Source organism: Micropterus salmoides, unplaced genomic scaffold, assembly GCF_014851395.1.
Source record: "Micropterus salmoides isolate LMB-PRFRI ecotype aquatic unplaced genomic scaffold, ASM1485139v1 Ms_hic_scaffold_5, whole genome shotgun sequence".
In the NCBI taxonomy this organism is placed as follows: Eukaryota; Metazoa; Chordata; class Actinopteri; order Centrarchiformes; family Centrarchidae; genus Micropterus; species Micropterus salmoides.
In genome coordinates this window covers 12,826,551-12,849,283 of record NW_024044237.1, presented here as the reverse complement: position 1 = coordinate 12,849,283, position 22,733 = coordinate 12,826,551, and the positions used below count along the sequence as shown (strand labels likewise).

Genomic DNA, 22,733 nt, shown 5'->3' with positions numbered 1-22,733 from the left:
AAGCGAATAAGTGTATTTCCCAAAATGTCAAACTATTCCATTAAGAAGTCCAATACCATGTGCCAATTTCAAAGTTTTGTTGAAAGATTGTAGTCTTTTCAAAGTTTCTTAATTTCAATTGTGCATTGCGTTGTGGGACAGTAGTGTCCCATAGTCCTGTCTAAGACCATATTCATATATTTATGGTTTTAGCAGTCAAACAGAAAAACTGAATATAGAATGCAACTGGGACACATCCCAGCCCTGTTTCATATATAACACACAGAGGCAGCCATCATAAACATCTCCACCGCAAATTACTTTTTCATCTCATTATCGCTGCACTTCAAAATTAAAAGTTTTTTTTCTCTTTTCAATTACCAGATGCCTTATGGAATGATAGAGTATGAGCCAACTTAGAGACACAAATCTGGTGTCAGAACATGATGATTCAGCTATTCTTCATTATACTGTGTTTGAATAAAAGCAGGCTCTTTACTGACGGAGGATAAATGCTGGAGAGATGCCTGATGGGAGATGTTGGTTTGTCCTGTGATTTAGCTACCAGTTGGAACTTCTCACAGCAGCACTGATTCACTTATACAAGTAATTTCAGTAGCGCCTGCTGAAGCCAACAGTAATGATGAGTTGCAGTATGCCAACCACATGGTGGACGCTGCCTCACTAGTGGCCTCCTCAGACTGTCTGTACAGAGATACACCTTGCTGTTTGAATGCTTGAGAAGAAAGGAGTGTGCCCAAACCTCAGGAGGAAAACAGTCCGTTCTTTTGATCCTTTAATCAAATTGACCTTCTTTTATTTCTGCACATTCATGGACAAATGTACACCCTCACAACCACGATGCATGTGTGGAAAGACGTTCACGGACACGTGGCCTGTTATAACCCCACAGGTGACACAGTTTACAAACTTGAAAGTTGATTCCGTTTGTCTTGTTTTAATATTCATTCTTTCTCTCCATCCTGCTCTCGTCTTCCCGTCTCTCTCTCCTCCTTGTCCAACCCTTTTCTCTCCCACTTAAAGCTGCTTCTCCTCTCTGTTGACAGCTTTGCTCGGCTGAAAAAAAGAAGTAGAATTACTGAGTAAAAGGGAAAAAGAGAGCAAATAACAGCTCTTAGAATGTTTGGATTGTGAAACCAGAACATTAGTACAAACCATAATGGCTGGCCCAGAGAGCCCAGCGCCTCTCCAGAACTTCAGTCTCACAGGCAATGATGTAACGCCAGCCATTTCATATGAAGCATTCGCTTGTTGCACTCCTCAAAGTCTATTTATACCATCTTCGTCTACTCAAAATAAAGCAGCCTATGTTAGGCTGATGCCCTTTAAATAGCATGTTTGTTTAAGCTGAGGGAATTAGAATACGACTTTATGGTGGTGATAGTTTACTATAATTCTGCAAAACTCTGAATCGCTTAATGCTTGCAAAGTAGAAAAAGATGTGAGCTATTAATCACAAAAATGATGAAAAGACTTTTTAATGTCAGAGGATCTTGCCTGTTGGTGATGATGTCCTGCGCTCAGATATCCACAAATGACTGAATTAATGGACATAAAATACAAGTGACTCACCCAATTGGCAGGTACAACCTGCTGTGCTGTCCAGGATAGATACTTTACTACTACAAAGCTGTGTGTGTGTGTGTGTGTGTGTGTGTGTGTGTGTGTGTGTGAAAGTGTGTGTGACACGTGAGTTTGTGGTGCCAACCAGGCCTCAGTGTATACTATGCTGCAGAATAAACAAGTCTGTCTGTGTTCACAGTCTGTAATTAAAGCCGTATAAAAGTGCACACGCATGCAGTAACAGCACACGTCATGGCCCTCAGCGGCTCTGTTTCCCTCAGTCCTCAGCATGGGCTTGACAACAACTGACCTAAACCACCTATGGCTAACTCCTCTGCACAGACATATATGAAACGTAGCATAAAAAAGATGCGCAGGCGTGGGCCACTCAGCTTGCTTCGATGGAGCCGAATGTGCAGCACACAGTAAATGCTATGTAATAACATGCTGCCGCTGCTCACAACCGCCATTTGCAGTCTTGCTTCTTCAAAGCTAGATTCACAGAGCAGCGCCCTGTATCACCTGCAGGGAGATCTGATTGTATTGGCTTATTTCAAAGGGTAACCAGACCTCCCAATGGGCTCCACCACCACCTCTGCCATAAAAATAACCTAGACATGAGAAAAGACCGCATCATACTGAATCTTGCCAGGGTTTGACTTAAATGTAGACATACTCCAGTGGCCCATAATCTACCCTGAGGTGAGCTCATAGGGGAGTGAGCCTCAAGACCTCACAGCTCAAAGATGACAGCTATCTGTGCTATGTTGATCCTGGGGGGCGATCAAATTCTGGGCCACTAGATCACATTTTCCTGCCTAAACATGATATTTTGTTGGGATTTAAGGGTCATTCATTGCAATTTCAGTTGTAGTTGGCTATTCTGTACTCTGCAAGCCTGCTATACATCCAGATCTTTACACTCATCAGAATGTGTCATAAAAACAGATTTCACTGTGAATTGCATATATACTATATGTTACCATGTGTGGAAGAATGTAAATGTTGACATAGTAAGGCTAGTATGTGTGTCGAATTGTGGGAGAATGCATCTGTGCATGTAGGCACGTGTGTGTCTGTGTGTACATGCACATGAGCTTGAGAGACACTCCATTATAGTTTCTTAACCAGATTTTGCCCTCTGGTGGCGCAATATAGGCAGCACTGTTTTTGCATCACCCCCTTGACAAGTGAGAAGCATCACTAACAGCTGGAGACCACAGACGAATCATTCGATTCGTTTATATTGTTTAGATTAAGACATGTGGCCCAAATGTAAACCACATTTTATACCTTAAATGTGGAGATTTTATAGAAACATTGTGTGCAAAAACTGTAGATGAGTACTTCAGTCTGCTGCAGCCAAGCATTAAATGGAGGGTTGCTGGGAGGAACAAGCTGAAGTGAATGAACAGCTCTACACTGTGTGTGTGTGTGTGTGTGTGTGTGTGTGTGTGTGTGTGTGTGTGTGTGTATCCATGCATATATGTATGTTTGTGTGTGTGTGTCACCAAACAGATTCCCTTGGAGCCAGTGATGGTCCAGAGGTCCCACGCATTTCCCATGCTCACTCACACCAAGCAGTGAGTTCCACCACTCTCTCTCTCTCTCTCTCTCTCTCTCTCTCTCTCTCTCTCTCTCTCATTTTCACCATGTCATGTCCTCTTCCCCTCTCCTTTTCATTCTCTCGCTCCCGTCGTCACCGTTGCCATTATCATCCCACTTTGTTTTCAGCTGATTTTCAGCCTGACCTCATCTCTGGAAGAGAATAATGACCAAATGGGGACAACGTGTCTTAACATGGATTTTGAGGTCAACGACTCGCTCACGTTTGCTGGTCTTTTTTGTTGTTTTGTGAAACTTGCCAGTGTTACTATTCTTCCCCTCCCCTCCATCACTGACCCTGTGCATACATCAGTCCATAGTGAGATTGCTTTAAGAGTAATCACTGCAATCTCTCACTGTCGGAGTAGCTGGCAGGGCACCCTCCGTGCACTGCGTCTTGGAACATTGTGTCCATGCAGTGCTAGACGTAAAAGAGTGGTGATTGCGGAGAATGTGGCATGGTTTTGCAGAATGCCAGTCTATTAAGTTCAGCCATGCCAAAGCTATATTTGTGTTCCAAGTGCTCTGCTGAATTGCAAAGTAGAATGTACTGTATATTTCTTTCACATGAAAACACCAGAAACGGCCTCACTTTGCAAAGAAAACACATTTTTAAAAAGCTATATCTTGCCTTCATAATCCACAGAGTTTTATTTGTATGTGTGTTGTCTGAGCGGCTGCTAAGGTGCCACATGTAGGTTTCATTAGTGTGACCTGGTTAGGGGATGGCGGTGGAGCAGGTGGTCGGTGGTAGATAGGGCAGAGAGATGGGGACCCTGAGCGACTAAAGCACAGGAGCTGCGTTGGTATTCCACTCACCTTGAGCATGTAAAACACTATCCCTGTGGAAGCAGCATGAGGTGTGGGGGAAGGGGTCGAGCTTTTCTTCCCTGCCTTGACATAGATCACATAACTGGGCCAGCGTGACTCTGAGCCTGCCTCAGCTGTGGAGGTAAACCACTAGAAAACACTTATTTTTAACCACAGGAAATTAATAAAGACATGTGACCAACTCAAGATGACCCTCGTAGCTACCATTCCCTTTTAGTACAGTTTTAATTAAATCAGACACATGCATGAATCCACACCTATCACTACCCTATTCATTCCCCAGTAACACCCATCACTGCCCTTGCGTGTCAGTTTGAAGGAACAGGATTCAGGGAATGTAAGTCATGTCGTACGTGCCTCGAGGTTGCCACAGAAATTAAGCAGATAGGTGTAAAGAAATGCCAGTCAGCCTCTCCATGGCTCCTTCAGTCCAGCTCCTGGCAGTGTGCTGGTGAGGCCCCAGGCCCAGGAATGCTGTGCCCATCTGTCAACACAGAGCTGCCTTCCCTGGCAGATGCCACAGAGACGATTTTTGTAACCTGGCCCTGGGTGGATTTCATAACCTGGCCTGGCAGTGTAGCAGAAGGCCTTAGGACTACAGGAAGATTGTTTGCTAGCATAAGATGGAGCTGCATACATGTGTGTATGCATGTGTGTGCATCCTATGAAGCTGTCTCTCAGTCGGACTTCAGGCTGTTGAAGACACACAATTTACTTCTGTAGAATTTATTGAGCTATCGTGGAACAAATATCTTATCATCTACCTGTGCTGCACTACTCTACTTGCTTTCTCTGCTCATCTCTCTGTCCTGCCCTCTCCTCTTTCACCTTCCCCTCCCCCTCTCTATCTCTTCCCACCACTCCTGCTCTGCTCCCGTAGCTCTGATATTCATAATGAATGGTGTTCTCTATGTGGGGCCTGAATGTGTGTGGTGGAGCCAAGGGAGCATCACCTGAGTGATGATTCTGTCTGCCCAAGTCTCTCTCTACCTCTCTCTCACTTGCCTCTCTCTCTCTCTCTCTCTCTCTCACACACACACACTCACACACACACACACACACACACACACACACGCCTGACCTGCTGGGAACACAGGGTCTTGCTGTATCAGGCCTCTGTGGCAGGGGCAATTAGAAAGGTCCAGACGGAGTACAAGCTCTCTTCACATACTGTCCCCATTAGAGAGGGAGAGACAGGCAGTGAGGAAAGACAGGGAGAGGACACACATAACACACTGTCTCTCTCTCTCTCTCTCTCTCACACACACACACACACACACACACACAGAGTGGCCGTACAGTAACCTTATGCATCCCTGTGCTTGCTAAGGTGACTTGGTGGCTCAGCTCAGCACGCGGAGAAGCACTTACTGTGCTGTGCGTTTTAATTAGCCCATTTTCCTTTATTCCTCAGCTGGGTTTTAACGTGCTTAACAGACATCTTAGTGAGCGCCCAAGACATGGGTCAAGCCATCATGTTGCTGTCTCTGATGTCCACTGTCAAATACTGAAAATAATGGGCCGAAGTTGGATAAAGCAATGTCCGATCTGTCCAGACACAATCTCTGTGCCAAGATGGCAACACAATGATGGATGCTCTAAATGCTGCAGAACTTGCCACACAATTAGAAGTGATGAAAATCGATTCAGTGTCATTGAATGATGTATTTATGTGGGTGTGTGTGTCCCACCAGAGTTTTTGCACAGTTTTCACAATGATGCCAAGGACTTAAGGACTTAAGGACTGTATATGTACGTCACAGCTGACAATGCGTGTGTGTTTATGTGTCAGGACCTGATGGGTGTCATCCTTTGACGTGCGGAGATGTGCACAGAGACCAGTGCTCTTTCCACACCGCCATTGTCTCCACATGAATTATCCATTGGGCCAAGTGTGGTAATCAAGCTGCTCCGGCAAGCCTTATTACAATGTTGGTCATTTAGCCTGTTAGCAATGCTCCTACCTCATTTCTTGGTCAACTCCAATTGCATGGAAAACAGAGCAGTCAGCATGTTAAATGGGCTTAGGGAAGAGTGGGTGAATTAGGGGCCATAAAGCGACGGCAGCTGATACAGCACAAGCAAGCTCGCGGAGAGACGCCGTAAGCCTCAGGGCACACAGTCAGTCCTGGGTCACAGGAGGACTCTGGTATGATGAGCTCATGATCATGAAAACCAATATTTAAAGAGGGACAAAGGAGGACACAAGAGTTATACTGTATATTTACAAATAGTGCTGAGAGTTAGGGGAAATTATATAGCTCCTAATACACCAGTCAAGTATAATTTAAAGTTGGAAAAGTTCAAATGAACAGATGAAATAAACACACTTAAGAAACAATGAGTAGGTCAGTCTCTGGAACTGTTGTGAATGCAGGAGTAGCATTTTCCATCTCCACTGAGAGTTTCAAATGGGAAAAAATGTCTCTGTGTATCTCTGTATGTTACTTCTATCCAAAAAGACATTTTTGACAGACACAGGTATCATTGTGATATAGTTAGTAAACTACTGTCTGATGCCGCCCTCCTCTGGCCAATTTGCGTACTGAGTTTTGTTTAGTTAAGTTCAGTTTGTCACAAGTATTTGTCAGGGACCATGTGCAAAAAACATTGATCTCATACAAGGAGAAGAGATGTACTCTGCAGCCCCTGGACAAGCAGACACAAACACTAATCCAAGTCAAATACCAGCAGGTCTAAAGAATTTTTTTTTTCAGAGGTGCAATCATTTACAGCAACAGTATACAAGTTGCAGTGAAATGTAACAGCAGCCTACTGAGAGGAACTTTGCACATGTGCACTCCACCTATTTTACACATTAAGGTCAGTTCACTTGTCATGGTTAGCCTGTACAATGTATTAGTTGTGTAATGTCTTCTGTGGCTCTCGGGGGAACCTTTTGAAAGTAACCCAGGTGATGTCATCAGGGTAAATCTCGTGTTGGGCATGAGACTTCAGTCTCGCTTCTCGGGTGACCCGGAAATTGATCTGATCCGCCATCCTGAAGAATGTCTTGGTTTGCTTATTTCTAATCAGAGGAGCAAAGGCGTTTGAATAGTAAATCACTGGAGTACCCCTTTAAAATCCTTGGTTCATATCCAGTTTGCATATGTCAACAGGGCACAACCTGTCCCTTAAAATCCATTCATCAGCTCATGTGCTACGATACACCACTATCCTTCCACTGACCTCAAACCTCAGCTGTAGACAAAACTAAAGGGAGCGCAGAGTAAGAAGCATCCTCTTATGTCCCCTGGGGGCCTTAACATCACCTTGAACCCAGCAGAAGAGTGTGAAGCCTTGCCAAGCCTATGAACATGACCTGGGAAGTGCGTGTGAGGGGTGGGGAGGTGGGCGGGAGGAGGCAGGGGATGGAGGGTAGATGAAGGGGATGCTGCTCCCTCCATCACAGACAAGACAAATGACGTACAGACAGATGGCACTCGACATAGCTGCCATATTCGGTTAGTTTCCAGTTACAACAACCTGACTCCGGATCAGAGGATGCTTATGTCACGCAATAAATGGTGCAGTGTGCTGACAACTTAATGATCTTTGCCACAACAGCATCTCCACCATAATCATTCTTATAATAAAAATCTACACTGTCCTCATCATAAAGAAAGCAAATGGACAGAGGATAAAGCCAAAGTTTGGGTGTGTTCTTGCAATGGCCACATGGTGGTGGTGTAATGCAAACGACTGTGGTGGAGAGGGCCAAGGAGCCAAAGATTTAACTCATCTGCCTGTAAACCACATCAGTCAGTTCATGATATCTGCAACCCAGTTGCTAATTTTATGAAAAATCCAGGGCGCAGCAGAGATGGAGACACATGTAGATGCCAAGGCCTGACCTTGGACTGAAAGCAAATAGGACAGTATTGTCCATTAACTGATACACAGGGGAATAAGGAGGTGAACTGGGAAAAAAGGAACTCTTGAAAAGAGAGCTGGAAAAACAGGTGGTGATATGAATTGACATTGTATCAGGCTACCAGTCTGCTGATTCACACAAGAGCTGTGATAGCTGATGTTACAATGTGACCACAGTGGGAATCAGTTAAAGGTTTATATTTAATTTGAAGGTAATTTATTTTCAAGTCCAGTCAGTATTTATGGTAAGTTAGAAAAAGCTGATTTTCAGTCGCTTGCCAAATTCTCCACATGAATGTATCCTATGTCATATCAAACTATTCCAAAAGAGATACATCCCATAACTGAATGGATTTAATTACCATATTGAATTGTTTTAGTATAAGTTCAATTATATTTTCTTAATTAATGATTGCTGTATTTCAACATAGTTCCCACTTAGACTGTTGGACAAAGTAAATATTCAGCCTGAAGCGTTGTATTGGTCCACAAGTTTGCATTAACTTTACATTGATGGATTTTTGTTGAATTGTTTGATTCTCTCTCTTTTTGTTGGTGTTGAATATTTTTAGTACTGTATGTTTTTATTGTTTGATTTAGTGTAAAAATTATTATTATTATTTTGTGTCTCTTTAAATTTAAAAAAAGTTTCCATTTAACTGAAAACTTCACTGTAGAAAAATATAACAAATTGGTCTGATGGCATTTTCAGAAAAGAATATAGTCCAGACGTATTATCCACCAGAGAGGAAAACTGTCTTCAAAAACTTAATAAGCCAACACTGATTACTTCTCCAGATGATTACAAGGCAGTGGTATTTTGTCTTATATACATAACTGTCTCATGTGGACACAGCAACTAGACTCTTGATATATCCGGAAGAACAGAGCTTTCAGATGTCAGAAGTTTAGAGTTCTTAAAGATTTCAGCATCATAGATCTTGTGTTGTAAGACCCTCAAACAGGCCCTTCTGGCTGCCCGCAGGTCCCAGATGAAAAGCATCGGGAATGAGCTTTTTCTTTTCGAGCCTGGAGACTTTCGAGGGGCCTTGGCGAGTTCACTAGAGGTCCTCATTTAAAATTCTATTCCTGAATCTCACTTTCTCTTTCTTAATTTGCAAAGTAAAAATATTTTATTAAAATCCAATGTATTGTTTTTATTCTTTTATACATTATTTTATTTCCATATGCATGAACATAATTTTTTATGTCTGTGTATATATTTATGTACAGTGGTGTTTATATGTATGTTTGTATGTAAGTGTTTTTGTATATACTGTATATCCACATGTATATGCATGTTTATATATAGGCTTGTACACTTTGTGTGTGTGTATATAAAAGTACATGTCGGATGTGTTCATGTGTATTTATATGTGAACATTTACATATAATTTGCTATGTTCACAGGTTTCCTTTCTAATGTTTTTAATCTTCTGGGTTTTTTATAGTTGGATGTGTCAGATGTTTTTTTCCTTTAAGCTTCTCAACACTGTATCAGGTCAGGGGTTTAATTAAAATAACTGTACTCAAGTCTTGTACTACTTCAACATTTTGAGGCATCCATAATCCAACATTATGGATGCCACTCTTCAGAATAAGTAGGCTAACTCAACATTTTACAACTTGTATACTTTAGCATACAAAAAGTTTTGAAAGCAGGAATTAAGATATCACCACAAAGTTGTGGAGAGGCCTAGGCTACTTTGTCCACCACTGCAACCCGCTGACACGCTAACCAGCTTTTGTGGGGAAAGTGTAAAACGTTTATTATGACATTCTTAACTGGATTATATGCTGACGAGTTTGCTTCCTACTTAGTATAATCACTAAACAGTTAATGGATCTAAATCACCAAAAGGCCTCCAGGACAGCGAATACCAGCCCATTTTAAGGCTGCGATGTGCGCCACCAGGAACGTTTAGGCAAGAGACAAACAATTTAATTTGAGACACACACACACACACACACACGCAGACACATCCACTCACACACACACGTACACACACACACACACACGGAGTGGCTCCTCACTCCGACACGCAACCCTCAAAATACCCACACGTTCGTGCAGCGGAAGTTTTTAAGCAACCTTATCTGAAGCTTTATCTGAGTTGGAGATGTGCTGCAGAAAGACAGGTCAAAGGGGACCCCAGGGCTGCTGCAGGACGAAGCATTAGGGATATGAAACACATGCCAGACCTGTCATGTTCAATTTACAGTTGACTCAATGGTGTACCATCTAGTAGAACTGAATAAGTAGGCTATTTAATTTGGTGGATGACTTACTAAATATAAGATAACTCGTTTTAATTTTTATTTTCTTTTTTGCAGTTAATGACAGAACACACGGAAACATTACAGTCGAACATGCGCAGGGGACGTGGAAATCATCAATCATGACGAAAACATGTTCCCCCTGTCTTGTGCCCCCACCCCACACCCCTCCTCCGTGCGTTTACTTTATTTCGCCAATTATTACAGCAAGATCCGAGCCATTGTTGACTCTCACTGCGCCTGAGAAAGATTTTACGGCCATTCATCAGCTCGCGAGGCGCACAAATAGTCTTTAAAACTATAAACACCATCGCTGGGTCGGAGACAGGGGGACCCATTTACCCCGTGGCTGTGCTAAACGCTGAAGATAAAACAAACGATAATACTGTCTGTCTCCTGTGACCGTCTCCACAGGCATTAATAGCAGGTTTAGTGCCAACCGCGCTGGGGGAAACACGTGGAGGTTATGCGTCATTGCGCACAGTTGTCTCCATTTTACTGCTATCCGGCGAGATGATTTGTACTTTGTTATTGTTAATCTATAAATAACTGACTGCATGTTTAATTGACAGCATCTCCTTTACCTATCCTATAGATTTCACACCTGGAAGTAAGAGGAGTGCCCTGCTCAATGACACTCAAAGCCGATTGCTTGTCTAGGAGTTGAAGAAAAAAACATTGAAATAGCAACATTAAAAAACAATAAAAATGGGACTGTTTATTGGTTAAAATGTGGGTGTCATATAGGACACATCTTTAGGATAAACTGGCCTGCAGCGTGGGTGGGAGTGTGTGTGGGGGGTGTTTGTGCAGGTTTGTTGTCATCTGTTATCACGCCCTGATAACGCAGACAGTGGCTCCAGAATCTCTTGGGGGCAGACAGCAGAGTGTGTCGCTCCTGGTTTCAGGTTCCGTGTTCAGGGGCCCAACCTGTTGTCTGCTCCGTTTCCCGTTGGATGAGGGGACGGGCCGACACCCCAAACACACCCACGCGCACGATCAGGCTTTTCAGAAACATTGACCTAATTCATCTCAGGAGCCTCAATAATGCAAGTTTGGCTCCTTATTATTAGTTATTCTACAATTTCGATTTACGTCAGATAAATTATTTCTCTTGGAACTTGATTATTCGTGGGAACATCCGCCCATAACTGGAAAGGCTTTTGCACTGTGCGCAACCACTTAGGCCTACTGCAACACTGAAAACCTTCCATCTAACATTTAGTTTCACTTAATTTGTGAACTTTATAAATCAATACTATCCCAAACCGAGGGAGAATATTTTGCCAGCAGAATCAAGAAAACTTTTCTAACAATTTAATTCGCTTTGGAAAGACAGTAATAAGGTCTGGGCTGGTGTAGGTCGGGTATGATTGCACACATATAGGCCTCTGAGCCACATCAGCCCCGGCATAAGCTACCAGACATCACTTTACGTAACGAAATGGGTGTATCAGTGGCTCCATCCAGAGGGTCCCACTGGCTCCCCCCCTCCCTCCTCCCTGCGTCACCGGGAGTAAGAGGGAGAAAAAAGTTTGGAGACAGAGTTAACATTCAAAATGCAAACTTCACTCAAGATCAGTCTGCTACACCAACCTAATACTTAAAGCCAGTAAATATTACCAGGAAGGAGAGCAAGTTTGTTGACTTCTGTTACCTCCACATGACAGGTTAATAGGTTTCTTTTTGAGTTCTTGGCAATGTTTCCCAGCCCCAGCACGTCCACTCCCTTCTCTGTAAAGGATATATTAAACTTGGAGCAGAGTCATGACGTTATGGTGTCTTCCCTGGACGTCTCTTCTCGTATGGACTGCTGCACCGTGTCGACCTCCTCCTCCTCCTGTATGCTGGCCCGCCTGAAGCAGGAGCCTCTCCGGGACATGTCGTCCTCCGCAGCCGCCGCAGCCGCCGCCGCCTCGCTGTTTGGAGAAGACCTCCACGAGTCCAGAGCCTGCAGAGGCAATGCATTCAACTTTGCTACTACCTTTTATGGGAAATCACTTATGCAGATGGATGTAGTTAAGGATGGGAAATCAGACGCGTTTGAGGGGAAACGTAGAAAAGGTGAGTTGATGAGAGGACCTCGTTTTATTTCGCAGGCCTGTGCAAAGTGAGGCCCGCAGGGTCATGTTCTATGATTTGTGCTAAACGCAACAGATGCTCCAAAAAGCAATACGCATTAATATAAGAAAACACTTTTACACTGGATACAGGCTTTGGATTTTTTGGGGTTTAAGTTGAGTCGATGGTCTGCATTTTCTTGTAGGCCTGTTAGACATAACCCATTTAAGATTTATGAAATGTAAGAGGGAAAGAATCAATGTCAAGACTGCAAAAGTTGCATTGGCAAACAGGACATCAGACTGGTGTAAATCGTGTAAATTACATGCGTCTTTTTTCCAAAGCTTACACTGAATGCATCATAGGTGGCTAAGGGAATTGAATCACCAGCCTTGGGAGAATTCGCACAATAAAATGAACCATAGGCTAAACATGATACATCATAGTTATGTAATGTAAGGCTATTATTATTATTAGCCTATCATCATTATTATTGCGTTGTCAGTAGGCCTAGTTGAAAAATAAACCTAATGATGAACTCTGAAATGAACATCCATTTGCCCTCTGTTAAGAAGTCACAATATTTCGGACATAGATATATTTTCATCCATGTCTTTCTGTCTGGTGTAATCAGAGGAGTTCAGTCCTCCGACCGTGCCCGTGTTGGACATAAAACCCGAGGATTCGGACCGACCCAAGACTCGAAGACGCAGGAAGCCGCGTGTCCTCTTCTCCCAGGCGCAGGTGTACGAGCTGGAGCGTCGCTTCAAGCAGCAGAGGTACCTGTCCGCCCCCGAGAGAGACCACCTGGCCGGCGTGCTCAAACTCACCCCGACCCAGGTTAAGATCTGGTTCCAGAACAGGAGGTACAAGTGCAAACGGCAAAGGCAGGACCAGAGCTTGGAGATGGTGTCTCTGCCGCCGCCCAGGAGGGTGTCGGTGCCGGTGCTGGTGCGAGATGGGAAGCCTTGCCTGGCGGCAGACTCAACCACCTACAACCCCTCCTACAGTATGGGTCACATCAACCATTTCACTTACAACAACTATCCAGCTTTCAGTAACTACACCAGCCCCGGCTGCAACACAAACTATGCATGTAATTATCCTGCAGCCACAATGCAAACTATGCAGGGATCCTCCAACAACGGGAATTACATGAACTTTGGGGTAGGGGACCTAAATAATGTCCAGAACACATTTTCCTCCAGTAATGGGGTGTCTTCGTTACATGGCATTAGGACATGGTAGACAAAATACCCGTGTTATACTTATTCAATTTAACGGGGTTGTTTTCTGATTGCATGCATTTTTAAATGTGTCAAGACTTTGCGGAGTTTGTGTAACTTCTCTTATATTTAATAACTTTCTTTAGATAGTTTGTTGTTTTTGTTTTCAGCACCAGTTTTTGTCTGAATAGCCTACATTTATTTATTTTCGTGACATTAGCACACAGACACGTAATTTCAGCGAAAAAACAAAAACAAAAAAGAAAAAGCAAATTGCAACCACAATTCTTTAAATGTTATTTGTTTATGTTTAAATAGGCCCTATTTATTTGTTAATGTTTAAATATGCCCGAACATTTCTATTTTTTTTATTTTAGTCTTTTTATTTTTTGACACCACGCCGCGAAGTGGATTGTTATATAAATAAATAATAAATATTTTTACCAGTATTTTTATTGGGAAACTATAAAAAAAAAAAAACGACCTAATTTCAACTATTTAGCTATGGAAATGATTAATTCTATGTATTATTATTATTGTTACTTGTTAATATTGCTGACATGCAACTATTTAATCGAAATTACTTAACATTGCTTAATAAAATAATTGGCACTGGTTATCAATCTCTAAATCGTTAAAAAAAATACACTTGGAACAAGTCTACAGAATATAGGCTAAATGTCATAGTGAACTATGATTGTGACAGTATATAATCTATACCTCCTGGTCACATACTGGTTGAACTGCTACAGGAGATCCACATACAGGAGCCCCAACATCTGTACAAGCCTCATATGGTTTGTGTCTGGTTAAAATGTTCAAGTGGCTGTTAGGAAGCTTCCCTCAATATGCTTAAACAAGGTTAAAAGGTTGTTAAACGTTTACACATTTTACAGCCTGCTGTCAGCCACAGTACACTCCACACACGTTTAATAGTTGCTGGGACATATGAGGATAGGCTGTGAGCCATGACCTTGACCTGCATTAAAAGTTTTTAAATCAGGTTCTACTGACCAGGAAATGCATGTTTTAATTTTTTTATTTTACTGAACAACAAATGTTCTGATTAACATTTACGATAGTGTGAAATACATTTTCTATACAATCTTTCAAAATCCATCATGAAAGTCAACAACCTTTTCTCTGTAGGCCTACTTGTAAATATGAGGACAAATTCATGATGTCACCTGACCCAAGATCTAGTTTTGGACAGTGTACTTAATTATTAAAGACTCTCTCTTTGAAACTTTCTTTGTTTGGTAAAGTTATTATTGTGTTTTATTTGAGATTTTTAAACTGACAAAAGTTTAACTGGACATATGGATGTAACAGTGAGATAAATAACTAAAGAGCTCCCTTCAGTTGTAAAAATAACTATATGAATGTGGAGTTGCAGAGACTGTGGTTCCTGTGTTCGCACCATCAGCTTGGTGCCGTGTACGCTCCCCTGAGACCCCAGTCCACTTGTCCTGATATAAATCAAAAAACTTGATTGACACTATCATGGTGCTAAATGCAAGAATAGTCCAATTTGCTTGACAGAGAGCCAAAGCGCTTGTCTAAGTGTGCAATTTTATGAAGAGGCTAGGAGCGGGCTCTGCCCAACTGCAACCACTTTACATGAGTAAGAGATGCTTAGGCATCTCTCAGGTCTCTCCACACATGTCCCGTAGTCTTCTGTCTCATTTTAAACAATACACCCACAGAAACATGTGAAACATCAAGCCAGAAAACTTTGCATTTATTGATAATCAGTACTGACAACATTTACATTTATTAAACAAAATGGCAACGGCAGGCAATTGCAGAAAGGGTAGCAAGGTCATGTAGCTCCTCTGGCCACCCTCTCCTCCAAGGTGTTGAAAAGGCAACGTCAGATAACAGCGCCACACAAACCTAAAAATATTCCCCCTCACCCACCACCCACACTGGAAAGGCAGAGGGAAACGGGTCAGAATAATCTGCTTTTCCGGGTCTTATCTGAAGAAAGGCAGGGATGCATGCTGCTCTATCTCTGACAGTGTGATCACCACCACTGCTTTTCTGGACTTTTCTGCTCTGCTGCAGACCAGAGCCAAGCTCACGGGGGCAGAGAAGGAGGGAAGTGTGCACACTCTTTCATTGAATAGTTTTTTCCCCCTGGTTTTCACGCTAACTGAACACTGGGACAATTTGACGTGCACATATACAAGCGCCACTCTGATTACCCAGCTAGAGGCATGCAAACTGCAGTTGGTCTTCAGTCGTATCACAGTTAAAAGCCATTTCAATATTTTATTCCCAGAAAATAGCATTTCGACATTATAATGCTAAAATGAAATTACACCTTACAGTAATTATACAGTACATCTTTTTAAATAATAATTACACAAAATGACTTGCACAGCGACTTTATGATTTCATGTGCTAAAGAACTGTTTGGTTAAAACATCAGTTAGTGAGGAATATAAGAAGAAGGCCCCTTTCTGTTACACAGACATGTTGGTTTTTAAATCCTAGTACTGTTTCCAAAATATGTATAGTTTAATACTACTATTGAATAACAGTAATTAATAGTATTGTCTATGACTGTAATATTGTTTCAATGACATGCGTGACGATAAAAGCTTGCTGAACTGAAATAAAAAGTGTCTCTTGTTATTGTTATGTGATTATCTGATTATACGAAAATGTTCTGCTTACATTATTTTCCTCAGATTTGTTTTTTTCATCTCAAGAACCTTGTGTGTCATACATAAACAGGAGTTTCACTGAACTGCAATCGTAGCAACATCTGAAGCAAACAGAGGGCTACTATTTTAAGTGTCCAAGAATTATTTTCTGCATGTGTTTGTGTGTGTATATAAACTTAAATATATATATTTAATATGTGAAATATATATATGAAAACAAAAACTGCACTGGATATCTTCCACAGGAATGTACTAAAGATTAATATGGGTCGTCCATCTCGTCTCACAAGTGATTTCATTGAAAGCAATGCACAGCATTACTGTCACACTAACTAAAGATGGACATCTTGTACCACCAATGTATGGTGAACCAAACAAAATACAGCATGGAACTATAGGTGCGCAATAATCTTCCTCTCTGTGGACAATATTTCACCCTCAGCAGCGTCACAGTTCAGCTAAGTGAACAGGCGACATTCCACTGAACAGACACTCGTGTGTTATATCTGTGTAATATGACACGCAGCATTCAGTTGATTAAATCATTTGAGTTGACCGTGGAAAGTACTGTATGTGGTAATGCAAGAGCTCCTCAAAAGGTACCTGGTCTACAGGAAGGGGAATAGTCTCTTCTTAAGGATATAGAGAACTGTGGCGAGGAAGAGGGCGAGCGCCAGGAAGATGAGCAGTTTATCCGTGAGCTCTCTGCGGTTGTACTTGGTGATGAGTTTCCTCCCCAGCTGGATGGTCCCCGTCATGGTCTTAAATTCGTCGTTGGTCTCCTGGATTGTCCTTGAGGAGGTTGCTTCAAACAAAAGAGAGAAATCTGTTTTCAACACAAAACCTTTTTGTGAAAGGAGGGCGTGGTTGCAGAATAATAATTCATACAAATGAATAGTCAGTTTAGACAGCGTGCATTAAAACAGTTTAACCCCAAACACCGTAAATGAGTTGAAGTTTAATTACTCTTCTAAAATCGGTGGCCAAGTTTTTAACCAACCTACAGTATGTATGGCAACACAGAGATACAGCAGGAGGCTCAGTAAACACACACAGCACCAGCTCCCCTTTCATGCCTTTCAAATCTGAATCGACAAAACTAAGTGGAAAATTGTATTTTAAGCATCTGACTTATGCCCATGGAATAAATTTTTGCTAACACGCTGTTAGTGCATTCTTTACATCAGGCGTTTCCTTCACTCACCCAGTGTTGTCATGGTGTCCTCGCTCTGCTGAACTTGCTGCGCCATCATCCGGCTGATGCTCATAAGATTCTCTGTAATGTCACTGGTTGTCTGAGCCAGATCCTCTTTGGTCATCTTCCTGAGAAAGAGATCCAAAACAAGATACAATTAATATAAATGTCCTACTTTAAATTAAATGTATACTATAAAAGGAAAAGAAAGATGTAAAAACAATGTATTATTTAACTACGACACTGAGAGAATCTAGTACGTTGTTTGACAGTCATAAAGCTGATCCATGTGTCTGTACGGCTCTCATTTAAGAGACTGTCATTGTCAGCTCACCTCTGCCTCACGGCACTATCTGCTCCATTAAGAAGTGCCTGCTTCTCCATACTGTCTATGGACAGTTTGCTGGCCAGGTTGGCTTTCCTCCAAACTGTCTGGTTACTGCAAAAACAGCCATTACAACCCCCCCCCACCCCGAAAAAAAACAACAACATTATGCAAGCTTAAGCAGGCAATTCTGGCAGCGTTATCAATTGTTATTGTGACAAAACACACACCAGCTCACATTTATAAAAGCCAGGAATGGTAGAATATCTAAATCCAAAGACATTACCTCATCATCTGTTTTCTGTGTCCCTCTACCTGACTGATCAAAGCTTGCTTGTCTGACTCTTTGTCCTGCTCCATAGCCATCTGCTCTAAATCCTGTCAAAGCAACAAAATAGCACAAATGTTTTCTGAGCCATATCTCATAAAATCAAGTGCAACTGGTTGATGCACAGGCTGTAATGTGGTTCTGTCACATTTGCAGAGGAATTTATAAATAGCGTTCCCTACCTGAATCCGCAATCTGAGATTGTGGAAACTCTTTTTCACATCTGAGTTCAGTTCTGTCAGCTTGCTTTGAGGACCTGTGCATTCATTAATATCCTGGTGAGACATCAAAACAAGGATGAGATAGACACATACCCCCTATATCATTGTGGTATCATTTGATACCAGTAACAGAGTTACTGGTATCAAACTGTTGCTCTCATTTGTGACTGCAAAGATGCTCTGCTGGACAGTTTGAGCTGTTCTCTGAGGATAAACCACCACTGGCGATCACTTGAAGTAAGAGATCCATCAATCTGTCAGGTGGGAATAATCTGTCAACATGGGCGACGGAATGTGCTGAAATAGCATATAAAGCAACTCTAGGCCTGTAATGACTCCTCTCATTATCAATTAATCTGTCATTTATTCTTTATGATAACCAATTATGGAATGATTACGTATCATTAATAAAATGTGACAAAATAGTGACAAATGCCAATTTCCCACAGTCCAGATGCCTTAAAAATGCTGGGTTTTTTTCTCCTGATAACAGTTTTAAAAAAAACGAAAGGTAGGCTACTGAACGTTAAATAACATAAAACAGTAAAAACAAAATTTGAGATGTTTATATGAGTACATATTCACATTTTTGCTTAAAATATTATTCAACCACAAATGTGATCAAAATTGCTGTCTGATAATATTTTGTAATTGACTAATCTCAGCATTGTAGTAACGGGAACTACAATATTACATATATATTTACAATACGGAGTGGAAAGAAAATAAAAAATTGTAATTAGTGGGGTGGAAAGGTAACCAAACTAAACAAACTAAAGAAGTATGGTCATAGTTTATATGCTAACGTTACAAGTGGAAATCAATTTCAGTATGAATGCTTTCTTTTTGGCAGACTTATGATAACGTTACTGATGGGCCAGTTTTCCTGATATTTTTATGGCAGCTTTGATTTACCGCTTGATATAATGCCTTACCTTGTCGCTAAGCACATCTGTCAGTTTTTTCTGACGTAAAGAGATACTTTAAAGCACCCGGTAGCTGCAGCTCAAACTGTCGGTGCACCGGCTGAACTCTTTCATTAAACGCCATCTGACAGCAACACGATTTCCTTACATGACAAGCTCAAATACCAGCGTAGCGCTAACTAATCTTACCAAACAAATATTCGCACCTGGATGAGAGCTTTGATTTCCAAGTCATATTTCAGAATTTCTTGTTCGCATATTCGGACGTGGACATCTGAGGACGCCATGTTGCCAGCGTAGTCTGCTCGAGCTACGGCAAGCGGGAAGCCTGCAACGTCGACTGTCGACTTTGGCCATACAAACTGTTTTATGATATTAAAGAAACATGGGCTGTATAAAATAATACTCAACCACCATATAACGATTTATTAAATAAATGTAATATTCAGTAAATTATTATTAATTAATTAATTATTAAAATGAAATGCTGTGTGTAAAGCACTTTAACATAACAGCCTGTTATTTAACATATCATTAAATTCTGCATATATTCTTTACATGTCACCATGATAAAGAGTAATTATTAATATATCTATATCAATGACTATAATTACTTGGAAAATTATCTAATTACAGCAAAGACTTCTGGAAAAAGTCATGAGCTCATAAATTAGGCAGAACAAAATTCAAACATTTTCGAACCAATGGAGTTGATTATTAGTTTATTAATTAACAACTATCACATGGATTACATCCATCACTAATATTAAAGACAAAAAGAGATCACATCAAACACACCACACATCAACTATCATTCGTCTCAACACCAGCATTAAACACAATATACATTATATATAAACCAAACAACAACAGGTTGCTTTAATAGAAGTGAAGCACATTCAGTGAGATCTCTCAGAGGTACTTTGGGAATCATTGTTGTACAAGGCACCAGTGTGGGCATTACTCAATAATCACACACGGTTCTGAGTTTAAGGCGATTCAGAAGGCAGGATCTCTGCATCGAGTGAGTAGCAAACATCCATTGGTATGCAGCAGTGTCCGGTCCACCCCTGCTGGGAGAAATCACAATAAACACAAATTAAGAAATGAATTTTCCATAGGCTACATGGAAGTCCAGCATCTATAAACTGCATAAAAGTAGGTAGGTAGGTCAAATGTAGATTCAATACTTGCCTGTATGGTCAGGACCCTGGAAGGGTATCTTAAGGCCAGTGATAGTTCAGGTACCAGATGGTGTCAGTGGACAGAGAAGGGCCAAAAAGTGGGTTCAGCTGGGACAGAATTGCTATCAACCAGCTAGTGGACAGAAAAAATAATAAGATCATGTGTGTAAATACTCAGCAACAAAACTGCACTTCAAAACACATTCTTCAAAGCTCCAGGATGTGGGTCATTTCTTATTCTCTAACCAACGGTATTTCTGAATTTTTTTTGTCATGACAGAACATTCAGTTGTTAGGATTACTCTACACAGCACCAAACTGAAGGCTTTTGGGAAATAACTCCTCTTGGCTGCAATACTGCTTTGTGTTTACTGCACTACTTTTGCCAGTCTGACATGTAACATGACACCATGTGCACACTTGCACCTAATTGTGAATATAAATAACGTATCACAAGGCAGAAATACTATATGCAAAACAGTACTAACACCAATGAGAACCTTTGTTTTAATGTGACTGTAATGCAAACAAATGACTATAGGGTAAAGGAGGAGTCATCAATCATCTCTAAAGTCTCAACACAAATCAATGTCCACTTGAGGAAAAGAGGTACTCTATTTGTTTTATTAGTCGGAATATATATTATTAGGACTGCAATATAAGATTATTTTCATTACCAATTAATTTGGCAGTTATTTTCTTGATTAATCAACAGTGAAAATTGTCTGTTTGCAAATCCAAAGTTGGGACAATGCTTGTTATTTTTGCTGGACAAATTACTTAATTAACTGTCAAAATAGATGCCACACATTTTTCTGTCAGCGGATTAATGGACTAATAATTTCAGATGTTTATATTATAGATCTGATTCTTACTGACCCTCCATTATTTTTCTGTATGCGTTATAAGCGCACGAAGGTATGATAAAACTACCACAACACAATGTTAAAGAAATCCTGGTAAATTTCCTGGATGATAACTTAATACTTACAACAGGTAGCAGCAAACTGCAGTTAACACCAACATTGTGACTATCACTCTGTGGGAATAGGAGAAAATATTTAAAAGCGGTATACTGAACATTTAAATAAGATTGAATAACGTTGCATGGTTTTAAAATACAACATTGGCCATTTATTAACATAGCTTGATCTCGTGATGTGACTGACAAAGAAGCAAATAAGGGAAGTTGCATTAGGCACATTTTCCAGAGATGGAGTATATTTACTCTTGAGTTTGGCATCTAAATATAAGGACATAGACTTATAGTAGATGTATTGCAGAGATAGCAACAACACGGGGATTAAAAAGGCAAAAAGGATGAAGCTTCCTTAGAGTCACACAGGATGAAATGTTAGCTTCAGCTTTAGCTAATCCTAACTTTTACTTACTAGCGAGTAAAGTTCGTCCACAAGGTTTACATTTGTTAAACTGCTCAAATAACATACAGAAATTTAATTAAACAGCGTCGCTACTCTATACACTGTACACCTACTTGTACCAAACAAGAGTCACGGGACAACATACAATAAAAACTCTATTTAGCTAAGTTAGCTCTTTCTAGCCAGCTGGAAGCTAAAGTGCAGCTAACGAACTCACCCTCTGTTTGGTCCTTTAGGCACGAACCAGGGCACAACTCCTCCAACAAAACACCAAAACAGGGTCATCACAGACATGGAGATCACAAAACTTAGTCCCGCCATGATGGTGTTTTGTTCAAAACAGAGAATATAATGACTGAACACAAATTTCTGACTAGAGAAACTTCTGTCCAGCTGCCAGACAGGATCCACAGGACGACAGAGACGAGGCAGCGCTGATCACATGACCATCAGTAACCAGAGAGGGAGGAACTCAACTGTGTTGCACTGAACATTTATTTGTAAAGCATATATACTTAAAAGTCGACAAAAAAGCTGACATGGACTAATATGGTCCATTTTCTGTAGATCATCGCACTATTTCAGCATTATTAGTTTTGAGAAATTTGTACGTTAGTTGGTAATCGAAATTATGACCACTTCTCCGTTAAACAAAATGCTTGACTTTTACAAAAAGGCTGGATCTTTTTTGCTATGCCTTTCATTTGGGACTTCCCAAACTTTGCAATGTTCAGTCTTTGGTAATAAAGTGACACCTATCGCTCATTTTGTACAACTACAACATGATTATATCTACACACAAGCAAGGACAGGCCCCTGACAGTGAGTTTATTCTCCTTTAAATTTGATGGGGGTTTTTTGTAGCACTATTAGCTTGAAGCTAATGATGAACAATTCAATGTCTATGACAAATTTATGATTCCACCTGTAGCTTTATATTAAGGCAATCTGCAGTGTCCTTGTATGCCACCTTTTTCAACCAACAATTATGTCCATGTAAATATCATGTGCTCCTGGGTGTGTGGGCCTGTATCTTCCCGCTAACTCCGTTTGACATCTTTATA

The 22,733-nt window shown here is 41.0% G+C and overlaps 3 protein-coding genes across 3 annotated transcripts; 1 reads left to right on the top strand and 2 right to left on the bottom strand.

Annotated features, from left to right (window-relative positions):
- Nucleotides 1-11,620: 11,620 nt before the first annotated feature.
- Nucleotides 11,621-13,458, top strand: nkx2.5 (NK2 homeobox 5). The gene is made up of 2 exons (XM_038699800.1): nt 11,621-12,213; nt 12,845-13,458. The coding sequence occupies exons 1-2, from the start codon at nt 11,850-11,852 to the stop codon at nt 13,456-13,458; spliced, it is 978 nt and encodes a 325-aa protein (XP_038555728.1). The 5' UTR covers nt 11,621-11,849.
- A 3,258-nt stretch (nt 13,459-16,716) lies between these two features.
- Nucleotides 16,717-19,438, bottom strand: bnip1a (BCL2 interacting protein 1a). Its single transcript, XM_038699801.1, has 6 exons — nt 19,310-19,438; nt 18,139-18,231; nt 17,915-18,006; nt 17,638-17,742; nt 17,313-17,431; nt 16,717-16,913 (listed from the first exon to the last, which is right to left on the bottom strand). Exons 1-6 carry the CDS (start codon nt 19,388-19,390, stop codon nt 16,717-16,719), a joined length of 687 nt encoding a protein of 228 aa, XP_038555729.1. The 5' UTR covers nt 19,391-19,438.
- A 370-nt stretch (nt 19,439-19,808) lies between these two features.
- Nucleotides 19,809-22,112, bottom strand: atp6v0e1 (ATPase H+ transporting V0 subunit e1). Its single transcript, XM_038699155.1, has 4 exons — nt 21,887-22,112; nt 21,279-21,326; nt 20,298-20,420; nt 19,809-20,173 (listed from the first exon to the last, which is right to left on the bottom strand). Exons 1-3 carry the CDS (start codon nt 21,988-21,990, stop codon nt 20,327-20,329), a joined length of 246 nt encoding a protein of 81 aa, XP_038555083.1. The 5' UTR covers nt 21,991-22,112; the 3' UTR covers nt 19,809-20,173; nt 20,298-20,326.
- Between the last annotated feature and the right edge of the window lie 621 nt (nt 22,113-22,733).